The 13,114-nt window shown below is 40.1% G+C and overlaps 1 protein-coding gene across 1 annotated transcript in view; it reads right to left on the bottom strand.

Annotated features, from left to right (window-relative positions):
• The window catches only part of TIMMDC1 (translocase of inner mitochondrial membrane domain containing 1), a 31,958-nt gene that overhangs the window by 6,331 nt on the left and 12,513 nt on the right, over positions 1-13,114 (bottom strand). The window contains exon 5 of the mRNA XM_062208585.1: positions 2,182-2,260. Within this exon, the coding sequence (XP_062064569.1) occupies positions 2,182-2,260 (79 nt within the window). The remainder of the gene's footprint in view (positions 1-2,181; positions 2,261-13,114) is intronic.

The raw sequence follows: 13,114 nt of genomic DNA, 5'->3' as shown, positions 1-13,114 counted from the left end.
TTACTTGAAAGAGCTGGAGCGACAGACAGTAGAGACAGAGAGGAAAGTCCTCCATCTGCTGGTTCACTCCCCAAATGGCCAAAACTAACCAAGTTAGGCCAGGCCAAAGCCAGGAGACAGAAGCCTCTTCTGAGTCTCCCATGTGGGTGCAGGGGCCCAAGCACTTGAGTCACTGTCCACTACTTTCCCAGGTGCACCAGCAGGGAGCTGGATCAGAAGTAGAGCAGCTAGGACACGAACCGGCACCCATACAGGATGCTGGCACTGCAGGCAGTGGCTTTAACCGCTATGCTACAGTGCTGACCTCTGCAACCACCTCTCTAATAACTAATTATAGCATGGGTCATCGATGGAGCATTAAAACCACTAGATCGAGGCACCATTTAGTGCAGTGGTTAAGTTGCTATTTGCTATGCCTGCAACCCCTAATGGAGTGCCAGGTTCAAGTCCTGACTCCTCCCCTTCCTATCCAGCTTCTTGCTGATGTACATCCTGGAAGGCAACAGGTGATAGCTCAAGTACCCGGGTCTCTGCCACCCGTGGGGGAGAACTGGAGGAATTCAGGGTTCTGACTTTGGTTTGGCATATCCAGGTTGTTGTGGGCATTTGGGGAATCAGTTGATGAAAGATGTCTTTCAAATAAAATTAAAAATAAGTGACTTTTTTTTTTTTTTTTCAAAAAACACTAGGCCAAAGATAGCTGGAGAACAGGTTATTCACAGTCTCACTCTAAACTAAAGAGACCTAATAGATTATGCTTTAACCAAGTGTGGTCAGCAGCATTCTAAAACAGTTCCCCTAAATTTCCTGCCCTAATCCTGTAACTGTGCATATGATGAGATACTACTCCTATGATCACATTATGTTACACAGCAAATTGGATTTCACAAATGTAATCAGGGTTACTGATTAGTCGAATTTAGTTCATCAAAAAGGAGATGATCTGAGTGAACCCTGAAGAGCAGAGTTTTCTCTGGCTGACCATTTGGAGTATCAGCAGGATGCAATGCACCATGGTGGTTTGAGCGTGAGGAGCATCCTGTGAGAAGGAATGTGGGCAGCCTCTAGAAACTAACAAGCAGCAGGGAAACATCCTGCAGCCACCAGGAACTGGAATCTGGCAACAACCTGAATGGGTGTGGAAGCAGATTTTTCCCGAACCCTCGAGACAACAGCCCAGGTTGGTCAACACCTTGCTTTTGGCCTTGTGAAATCCGGAGCAAATAATCCATCCAAATATACTCAGATTTCTGACCCACAGAACTGGAAGATAACATAAATGAGTACTGTTTTATGCTGCTAAGTTTGTGGTAATTTGTTATACAGCAATGGAAAACCAATACATCAAGTAAATAAGAGTTAATATTACTTAACGGTGGGTGAGAGGCCTTTCTATACACTGAGGACACAACTTCATCTAAGCTCTAACCCTGACAAAAATATTTAACCCAAGTCTAATCATGAAGGAAAGACCAAACAAAACTGAGAAACACTCTTGGTATTATTGTGATAGTGCAGGAATCTATTTAGCTAAGCAAACAACCCAGACCAAAATTGTGTAAGAATGCACCTCCTGGGGCAGGCGTTTGATGCAGTGGTTAAGTCGCTGCTTGGGGTGCCTGCATCCTGCATCAGAGTGTGTGGTTTGAGTGCCAGCGCCTCAGCTTCCATCCTGGTTTCCTACTCACGTGCACCCTGGGAGGCAACAGGGGAGGGACCAAGTACTTGAGTCCCTGTCACCCATACGGGAGGCCCAGATTGGGTTCCAGGCTTCTGGTTTCGGCCTGGCCCAGCCCTGGCTGTTGTGGACATTTGGGGAGTAAATAAATAGATGAATAGATCTCTCTTCGTCTTTGTTCATTTTCCTTTCAGTATGTCTCTCTGCTTTTCAAATAAAATGAAAATATTTTTTAAATAAAGGAAAGTACTTCTTAACTGAGCTGAATATGGATTATAATTCAGATATTACTGAACTGATGTTATTTACTGTGAAAACTGTAAGTTAAAAGTATGAGTAAAAATTGGGATGTAATTAGAACTGGATGAAGTTACCACCAATATAAGACTAGAGATATATAGGTTCTAAGATTAAATCTGCTCTTCAGAAATGAATGACTTTTAACAGGCAAGACACTGGATGAAATTTGTACCAATTTAGACTCAAACCACATTAATGCTTACCCCAGCAAGGCTCCAATTATGCCACCAGCCACCAGGCCTCGCAGACCCAAGTTAACTCTGAAAATACTTCCTGTGACAGCTGTTTTAAAACAAAGAGGCAATATTAAACCATCTTTAAGTACTAGAATAGCATTTAAAAACTCCCTGTCTTAAAAATGACACAAACCCTCAAGTGAGCCTTCTGAACCCATTCACACACGACAGCCTAGATTTCCTGAATCTAAACGCCACCATAGGTGGCTTCCAATCTGCTCTGCAGATCAAAGGAAGAAATGTCTCTTTTACAAAAATAAATCCTCAGCCTGCTCTAAGGATCCAAACTCTTCTCATTCTGCTTCATTTTTGCCCATCTCCTCTGAAAACGTTGCATTTTTCCCCTTCTACCTCTTTCATTTCTTCTTTTTTCAAACAAAGCTTTCCCAAAACAAAAACACAAAGAACCTCACTCTCCCCTTCAGCTTATGCCTTTCCCCAGCCTCACCCTATCCTTGCAGCTACACCGCCGCGGTGAGGCGGTGCGGCAGTGCGGCAGGCAGCATTTGGCCTACAATGCCACCTGGTGGCCAGTACTGGGGATTGCTTGCTTTCCTTTTCACAGCAATTGTGTGTCTGTGGCTCTCAGCTTTCTTAGGAACTAAGGCCATCTCAATTGGTACTACTTTTAAAATAACATTTGAGGGATGAGCATTTGACACAACTGTTAGGAGATACCTGCATCCCATATTAGAGTGTGTGGCTCAGTTCCAGCTATTCCACTTCCGACCCAGCTTCCTGCTGACATACACACCCTTGAAGGCAGCAGATAATGGCCCAAGTACGGGGTTCCTGTCACCCCTGTGGGAGACCTGGATTGAGTTTCAAGACCTTGCCTTTGGCCTGGCCCAACCTTGGCTGTTACATTTGAAAAATGATATATGTGTGTGTGTGTGTGTGTGTCTTTCAAATAAAATGGGAAAAAAAAATCTGAGGTTTCTATTTTAATTTCAAGCTTGTAATATTGAAAAATTTTCTAGATTAAAAAAACAAAAAGCCCACCTTTAATCCCGTTACCCAGAAACAATGGTGAGTCTTTTCTTCTAGTTTTCCAAACACTTTTTTTTTTTTTTTAAATTTCAGAGGTAGAGACAGCGAGACTGAGAGTGAGAGTGCACCCTCCCATCCATAGGCTAACTCTTCAAATGCCTGCAATGCAGAGGAGTCAGAGCCTTGAAGGCAGGCAAATGGTGCAGAAGTTAGGCCACTGCTTAGGATGCCCATCTCCCACAAAGGAATGTCTGGGCTCAGGTTCAGGGCTCTGCCTCAGCTTCCTGCTACGGTGTACCCTGGGAGGTAGCAGGTGTTGGCCCAAGTACTTGGAGGCATCAGGGCTGAATTCCTGACTCCTGGCTTTGGCCTAGCCCAGACCCAGCTGCTGTAGACATTTGGGGTGTGAACCAGCAGATGAAGATTCTTTATTTTCTTTTCTTTCCTTTCTTTCTTTTTTTTTTTTTTTTTTTTTTTTTTTTTTTTTTGTCTATGCTTTCAAATACAATGAAAAAAAATGTAAAGTTTTAAAAAGGTTCATACCCTTTGATCCAGGAATTCCACTTCCATGAGTGGAATCAATTAAATGTAGCCCCTCACCAGGGCAGGCACGTGGCATAGTGGGTAAATCTGCTGTCTATGATGCCAGCATCCCATACGGGCAACTGCTCCACTTCTAATCCAGCCTCCTGCTAATGTGCCTGGGAAAAGCAGAAGATAGCCCAAGTGTTTGGGCCCCTGCCACTCATGTGGGAGACCCAGAAGAAGCTCCTGGCTCCTGATTTTGGTATGGACCAGCCCTAGCCGTTGAGGCCTTCTGGGAAATGAACCAGCAGATGAAAATTATCTCTCCATCTCTCCCTTTCTCTCTGTAACTCTTTCAAAGAAAAAGTCACCTAAATGTACAACTCAATAACTTCCGGTCAAAAAATTTGGTTGCATTTAGTGTGCAACCATTATCACAATCCAGTTTCAGAACATTTCCATCATTACAAGATCCCTCATACCCATTTGAAGTTATTACTCCTTCGCCGCCCTATCTTTGACAATCACTAATTTACTTTATAGCTTAACAGAATTACTTATTTTGGTTACTTTCTATAAATAGAATGAAACATTATTAAGTCTTATTCCTGACATTTTAAGATGCTTAAAACATTCAATTGAATAGGCCACCATTGGTTTACTCAATCACTACTTGATGACCATAAAGGTTGTTTTCAGTTTGGGGCTGTTAGGAATAATGTGCTATAAAAATTCATGAGGGGTAGGCATTATGCACAGTTGGTATAAGCTGCCACTTGGGACACCCTCAACTCACACTGGAATGCCAGTTTCAGTCCTGGCTACTCTGATTCCAATCTAGCTTCCTACAAATGCATCCTAGGAGGTAGCAGATGATGGCTCAAGTCCCCTGCCATCCATGTGGGTGACTCAGATGAAGTTCCTGGCTTACAGCTTTGACCTGGCCTAGTCCTGCTTGCAGGCATCTAGAGGAGTGAACTAGCAGACAGAAGACCTTTATCTTTCCATTGCTCAGTCTTTCAAATAAATAACTTTAAAAAACAAAAAACAAAAAAACCATGCATGACTCAAAAATGTTTGTGTGAAAATAACTCATACTCACTTGTAACATGTCTAAACAAGATCTAGTTTGAGGCACTAAGAGATTATAAGACATCAGTTTGAAGGGTGCCTGGTTGTGGCATAGTGGGTAAAGCTGCTGCCTGTAGGCCAGCATCCCATTTGGGTCAGTTCTATTCCCAGCTGCCCCACTTGAAATCCAGCTGCCTACTAATGGCCTGGGAAGGCAGCAGAGGATGGCCCAAGTGTTTGGGCCCCTGTACCCATGTGGGAAGCCAGGAAGAAGCGCCTGGCTTCAGCTCAGCCAAGCTCTGGCTGTTGCAGCCATCTAGGGAATGAAATAATACATGGAAGACCTCTCTGTCTCTTTCAAATAAAAAAAATATCTCTTAAAAAAAAAAAAAAAGAAAAGGGTGCCTATCAGACCAACAAGAATTTTGCCAAAATTAAAGTAAGAACAGCCAATTGATGGTGAAGCTCAGGTGGAAGACAGATGAAGCATGGCTTTCCCAGTAAGATCCTGAAGACGAAGCACAATCATGGCTGCCAAGAGATGGAAGTGGTCCACTGAAAGCAAAAGTGGACTGATCACGACCAAAGGAAACCAGTTTTCTTGTTTGGCTACTTTCACGTGTTCAAGGCATTTTGCTTTTGACTTTTTAGAAGAACAGTAACGTCTGTTTACTATGAAAGTGTTCTGAGAAAGCTGGCCAAAGCTTTAGTAGAAAAATGGCCAGCAAAGCTTCACCAGGTTATTCTTAATGACTACAACAGTGAACCTGCTTATTTCTTTCAAGAAACAAGAGCAATTTGGGGAAACCAATGGGCATCCATCTTATAGTCCTGAATTGGTTCCTGCTGACCTTTTGTTCCTAATCCTTTCTAAAATGTATTTAAGATTTGTTTATTTGAAAGGCACAGTTACAGAGAGAGGTGGAGGAGAGAGAGAGAGAGAGAGAGAGAGAGAGAGAGAGAGAGAGAGAGAGATCTTCCATCCACTGGTTCACTCTCCAAATGGCCGCAATAGCCAGGGCTGGGGCAGGTGGAAGCCAGGAAGCAGGAGCCTCTTCCAGCTGTCCCATGTCAGTGTAGAGGCCTATGCACTTAGGCCATCATCTGTTATTTCCCAGGTGCATGAACAGGGGGCTGGATTGGAAGTAGAGCAGCTGGGACTTGAACTGGTGCCCATATAGGAAGCTGGCTTCACAGGCAGCTTGACCTGCCATGCCACAGTGGCGGCCCCTTGTTTTCTAATCTTAAAAAAAAAATTCTTCAAAGGGGACCCACTTTTCTTCAGTCAATAATGTAAAAAAAAAAAAAAAAAAAAGAAGACTGCATTGATATGAAAAAATTCCCAGGACCCACAGTTCTTCAGGGATAGAAGCCTGAGTTCTTTTCTGGAGAATCTTTTCATAGTCTTTATTTTCTAGTATTTTTAAAGTGTGTACATTCAGAAACCTAGCACAGCCACTATGAATTTCATGATCAAGAAAATATGATAAATCTGCTTAACATTAGAAGGTTATGATTTAACCAAACTCTGGAGAACTATTCACTCATTAGCTCTCCCCGGGAGACTCTATTAGGTCTACTCTGGACAACAAAGTCCCGTGAGGCAGGACTTAACCAAGGAAATTTATTTCCTCACAGCCCTGGAGGCTGAAACTCTAAGATCAGGGTACCAGGTGAGGCTGTCTTGGCTGGGCCGATCTGCCTGCATGTGTGTGTCAGTTCTAAATGGCAAGGATCATCACTTACAATCATGTCTTGAACTTGATGGAGCTTATGTTGAGGAATAAAATTTATATATTTTATTTTCCCAGGAACCTTTTGAAGTCCCCTTCTATCTTTGCTGAAAGGTCTATCCAAATCTTTAATTAGGTTATTTGTGTTCCTGTACTTGAGTTCTAAGAGTCCCACTTTCTGGAAACAAGTCCCTTATCAGATACACAATTTGTAAATACTTTCTTTCAGTCTGTGATTTGTCTTTCCATTTTATTAATAAAATATTTCTGGGACACTGTGGTGGACCAGCAAGTTAAATTACTGCCTGCAATGCCAGCATCCCATATAGGCATCAGAAGTCCCAGCTGTTCTGCTTCCAATCCAGCTCCCTGCTAATGTGCTTGGAAAAGTAGTAGAAGACAGCCCAACTGTTTGGGCCCCTGCACCTATGAGGAGGCTGGGACAGAGGTCTCAAGTTCCTGGCTTCATCCTGGACTGGCCCTGGCTGTGGCAGGCATTCGGGAACCAGTGGATGGAAGAGTCGTCTCTCTGCATCTCCCTCTCTCTGTAACTCTGCCTTTCAAATAAATAAATACATCTTTGAAATATATCTATATATTATATATGTAAATATATGTAAATATAGATACATATATATTTATATTGACATGCAAAGTTTTAATGAAGTCTGTGAGGTTGGCAGTATGGTATAGCAGGTAAAGCTGCCACTTGCAATGCTGGCATATCCCATGTGAATGCTGGCTCAAGTCCCAGCTACTCTGTTTTCAATCCAGCTTCCTGCTAATACACCTGAGAAACCATCAGAAGATGGTCCAAGTGCTTGGGCACCTGACATTCATATGGGAGATCAGGAAGGAGTTCCTGGCTCCTGGCTGTTGCAGCCATTTGGGTAGTGAATCAGAAGACAAAAGATCTCCCCCTCTCTCTCTCCCTCTCTGTTGCCCTGACTTTAAATAAATAAATAAATAAGTACATACATAAATATAAAAAAATTTTTAGTGAAGTCCAATTTATCAACTTTTCCTTAATTGTGCTCTGTCATATTTAATAAATCTTTGCCTTATCAAATGTTAAAATTTACTCCTCTATTTTCTTTCTTATTTAAGTCTTTGCTTCACTTTGAGTTAATTTTCATGTGTATTAGATAATGACCAAAATTAACTCCGTTTTGCAAGTGTACATCTGATTCTGTCAACAATTTTTGATGAAAAAACTATCCGTTCTCCCTAATGAAGTACTTTGCAATTTTTGTGGAAAACCAACAACGATGAATGGAAGGGAAAGTTTCTGATCTCTCCATTCTGTTTCATTCATTTATATCAGAGACTAACTGACCTGACTAACTTCAATTTGCTCTAGCCCTCTGAGGGGATCCAACTGCAGCCCTCTCCAATTATCCTGTGCTACCTAAGAGAAAGACAAAAACCTGAGGGAGGAAAAATCCTGAGACGCACTTGTGCAGTTGACAGTTCAGGGTCACAGGCTCACTCCAAGACTGAGACCTAATCACAGAACTGCAATATGCCTTCTCTCTCCCATAACTTACTACCACAGTATTAAAGACCTATTTATTTATTCCTTTTAGTCAGGTACATCATGTCTGACACCATGTCACCACAACTGAAATGGTAAGAACACAGTTTAAAGAGACAAAGCAAGTGTCACAACCAGACACAGGTTTGGCAGGGATGTTGGAATTATCAGATCAAGAATTCAAAATGACCATGATTAACACTGTAAGCCCTGAGAGATAAAGCAGGTGGAATGCAAGAACAGACGGGCAATGTAAGCAAAGAGATGAAAATTCAAAGAAAGAACTGAGAAGAAATGCAAGAAATTAAATATAGTAACAGAAATGAAGAATGCCTTTGATATACTCATCAGTAGGCAGGATACAGCCAAGGAAAGAACCTTCCACAAGAGAACAGCAAAGACAAAAAAGATGGGGAAAAAAAAAAAAAAAAACAGAACAGAATATCCAAGAGCTGTGGATTAAATACAAAAGGTATAAATAAGTATAATTGGGGTACCAGAAGAAAGAAAGAAAGGGGAATAGGAAAAAAATGTTACTTGAGAATTACCCCCAAACTGACGTGAGACAACAAAGCACAGATCCAGGAAGCTTGGGAAACACCAAGCAGAATAAATATCCCCCCAAATTACACGTAGGCAAACCATTTCCAAACTGCAGAAAAGATAAAAGAAAAAATCTTGAAAAAAAGCCAGAAGTAAATAACTTTACTCACAAAACAGCAAAGATAAGAATTATATCAGACTTACCCAAGGAAACAACACAAACAAAAAGAGTATAGGGTGAAATACTTACAGTGCTGAGAGAAAAATATAGCAATAAGGCTTAATCCACTCATATTTAATTTACTGTTAATATGGCTGGGTTTAGGTTTGCCACTTATTATTTGTTTTCTATATATCTTAATTCCTTTTTGATTTTTCCAATATTTTTAAAAGTTATTCTTTTTACTTGCTTAAGGGACTATAAAATATATCTTAAGTCATCATAATGTACTTCAGATCAGTACTGATTTGACTAACGAAAAGGAAGAAACTTTGTTCTAATATGATTCTACTCTTCTCTCACCTCTTTGCTATTACTGTCATTATATGTGATATATGTATGTTAAAATCCAACAATACAATGGTATAATTATTGTCTTCTAAAACTTTATGTATTTTAAATGGGGAAAAGACAAGAAAGGAAAAACAAACAATTCTACATATTTACCATTTCTGGTATTTTTCATTTCTTCCTAGTTCCTATTTGATATCATTTCTTCCAATAAATTTCTACTTCTTCCTGCTCTTTTGTGCTACTGTTGTCACATATATCATTATATGCTATAAACCCAACACTTCATTTTCAGTACTGCTTTTATCTAACTTTTAGATAACTTAAGAGAAATACATTTACGTTGCTTTTTAAAATTACTTACATAACCTCCTTTTTTAACGCTCTTTAACTCTTCATACAGATTTTAGTTTACATCAGGTATCACCTCCTTCATCCTGCAGAACTTTAAGTACTTTGGTAAAGCAGGTCTGCAAATAACAAACTTTCTTTGTCAACCTGGCAATGTCTTTCTCTTCATTCTGAAGAACAGTTCGATAGATATAGAATTTTTGGTTGACAGCTTCTTCTTCTCTGAATAAGCACCCTGAATATCAATCACTCCATTGCCTTCTGCCTTTCTTTATTCCTGATGAGAAGTCAGCTGTTAATCTTGTTGGGTGCTCCCAACAAGAAAATATGAGAAACTGTTTTTTTCTTGCAGCTTTCCAGATTTTCCCTTTAACAGTTTAACTATAATAAATCTAGGTGGGACTCTCCCTGCTTTTTCCCCTTGGACTTAAGACCTTCTTAGATGTGTGGATTAATGTTTTGCATCAAATTTGGAAAGCTGCGACTATTTATTATATTTCTTCAAATACTTTTTCTGTCTTTCTCCCTAGTATTCCCATTACAGACCCATTGGTCTGATTGATGGTATCCCATAGATCTCTGAAGCTCTGTTTATTCCTCTTTGTTTTTAAAATTTTGTCCTTCAGGAAAGATAATCTATATTATTCTTTCTTTAAGTCTATTGATTCTTTCTTCTGCTATCTAAAATCTTATGTTGAGCTCCTTCTTCACAGTGCATTTGTAATTTCCACTGACAGGATTATCAACTCCAGAATTTCCATTTGATTATTTTCAAATTTCAGTCTTCACTGATCTTCTCTATTTGATGAGTCACTGTCATATTTTTACTTAGTTCTTTATGTATCATTTGAAGTCTTTTGTTGGCTATGTCCAAAAGACAGGCCTCATGAGAGACAATTTCCATTGATTTTCTCCCCCAGTTTTTCAAAGTTTTGTAATGTTGTTGTTTTTGATGAAAACTGGACATTTAAGTAGTATATAGTAGCAACACTGGAGTTGTGACATCCCCCTCCTTAGAGGCATGGTTATGGTTCTGTATGTAGTGACTTGTCTGAACCAATTCTGTAGCATCAACTACTCTGTAGAGCACAGCCACAGATGTGTGCTTTCAGTTTTTATTCTCATATCTGGTTTCTGAGAAATTGCATTGGCTTAGCAGTCAGCCAATGATTTGTCAGAGCTGTGCTTCAATAGCCTGTAGCTTAGGGAATCCACTTAAGGTTCAGGCAGTTGACAAATCTTTTTGGACTTTCATTTTATATGTTCTCAAGGAACTCATATTCAATAAGAGACAAGCAGCTTGCTAGGGCCTTCATCAGTCTCTCCTATATATGCATTTATCCTTACCTATGTGCATGATCTTCCACAGAACCAGGGATAATTAGGATCTTATTACGGTCTTCTTTGTCTTGTTCTCAAAATATCCCTATTAAAATTCTGGCTGGCCTACCAGACTATTGCTCACCAGAAACAGTATCAAAACCTCAGGCTTTACATGATGTTCTCATCTCTTACTCATTTGAAATTGTTTTTGTGACATTCCCTAGACACGGAATTTTCTGTTATGCTTCAAAACAACAAAGAAGTCAGCCCCCTTTAGCTGCAGAATTGCTAGTCCTTCCAGCCTGCCCTGCTTCTGCGGAACAAAGCACCAAGGAGCTGGGAATTAAGTGATGGTTGTAGCTCAGTCTGAAATACCACAGACTCCCACTGTTCTTACAGAGTTCCAGTAGATTTTCTTAAATAATGATTCTCAATTTGTTGTATGCCTTGATCAACTGCCAGCATCTTCAAGTGATTGCTTTTGATAATTCTGTCCAGTTTTATTAGTGCTTTCTGGGGACAGCATTTGCCATTCTGGGTGTTGAATATGCTTTTATGTACATCCAGACAAATGTCAAATAAGCAGGGTAAGAGGAGGCATCCTTGATACTATTCTGCCTTCATGAAAAATTACTCTAGTGTCACATCACTAAATATGGTGTTGGCTGCTGGTTTTAGATAAAAATTTATATTGTATCTGAAATATTTTTCTATTCTTATTCTACCCATAATTTTGACAATAAATGATAAAACATATATTCTACTCTACTATCTATCAAGTGATTGTAATGACAGCCACTTTCTTTGAATTCAAATAATCCCATTTAGTGAGAAAGTAAAACAAGTAAACAGCTATAAGATAGTATATTGTAAATACTTTGATAAAACTGTAGTAAATATGAGACTCACAGGAAGAAGACACTTAGGTAGAACTAAAGATAGAAAAATGGAGGCTAGGGTGGACTTCCTAGGGTAGCGCAACATGACAAATGATCTGGACTCTGAAAGATTAACAATATCAGTTGCAGGGGTGGGAAGGTGTTATCTATCAAGAAGAGGGACCAAACCACACAAAGCAAAACTATGCTGGGCTTGGGAATCCCAAGGATATTTGTAAGGCTGAAGCAAAAGAGTAGTGCTTAGAGATGAGATCAAGAATTGACATTAAAGTGAGGTGGGCATTGTGGTACAGCAGTTAAGTCACCACTTGGGTACCTGCATCCTAAAATGGAGTGTGGTTCAAGTCCTAACTACCCTGCTTCTGATCCAGCTTCTTGTCAGTGTGCACTCTGGGAGACAGAAGATGATGGCTCAAGGGCTTAGGCCTCTGCCACCCATATGGGAGATCTGGATGGAGTTCCAAGCTCCTGTCTTCAGCCCGGTCCAGTCTTGATTGTTGTGGGAATTTAAGGAGTGAACCACTGGATGGAAAATACCTCTCTCTCTCGCTTATTGTCACTCTGCCTTTCAAGTATAGATGAAAATAAAAAATACACATTAAAATGAGAGAACTATTAAGATTATTATTATTTTATTTGAAAGGCAGAGTTACAGAAAGAGGGAGAGACAGGGAGAGAGAGAGAGAGAGATCTCTCATCTGCTGGTTCACTCCCCAAATGGCCACAATGATTGGGGCTGGGACAAGCCAAAACCAGGAGCTTCTTCTGGGTCTCCCATGTGGGTGCAGGGGCCCAAGGACTTGGGCCATCCCCCACTGCTTTCCCAATGCAGCAGCAGGGAGCTGGATTGGAAGTGGAGCAGACAAGTCTTGAATTGGCACCCATATGTGATGCTGGCATTGCAGGTAGAGGCCTAACCTGATATGCCACAACACCAGTCCCAAGGATTGACTTCAATGTAATGGCAAGCTATAGAAAATTTTCAAATCAAAAAGTGCTAAAATCATATTTATAAATCAAGGATACAGCTAAGGTTAAGAGTGGAGGTGGAATACAGCATGATTAGAAATGGAGCAGATGTGACAACAGTAGTGGGAATAAGAGGTGAGATTCTGCATATATTTAAGGAGAGAGAACAACTGAAAAGATTAGAAGTCTAGAAAGATGGGAATAAAGAAGAATATCATTCGTTAGTTTCTTGGTTTGGCATTTAACAGGGTAGGTGACAAAGAACACAAAAAAGAGGTGCAAGAAAGGAAAAAGTAGGAAGGAAAATTTGGTTTGGATATGCGCATTTGAGTCTTTAAAATATCCAAGTAAAAATGTTTGTAAATTGAAAAATGGCAAATCCTATTTGCTCTAGAGCTAATTTTTATATAATTTAAAAAATGTGTTTATTTTAATTTTATTTGAAAGATAG

The sequence above is a fragment of the Lepus europaeus genome, chromosome 2 (genome assembly GCF_033115175.1).
Source record: "Lepus europaeus isolate LE1 chromosome 2, mLepTim1.pri, whole genome shotgun sequence".
In the NCBI taxonomy this organism is placed as follows: domain Eukaryota; kingdom Metazoa; phylum Chordata; class Mammalia; order Lagomorpha; family Leporidae; genus Lepus; species Lepus europaeus.
Note: the sequence above shows the minus strand (reverse complement) of the source record. Positions and strands in the feature narration are given on the sequence as shown.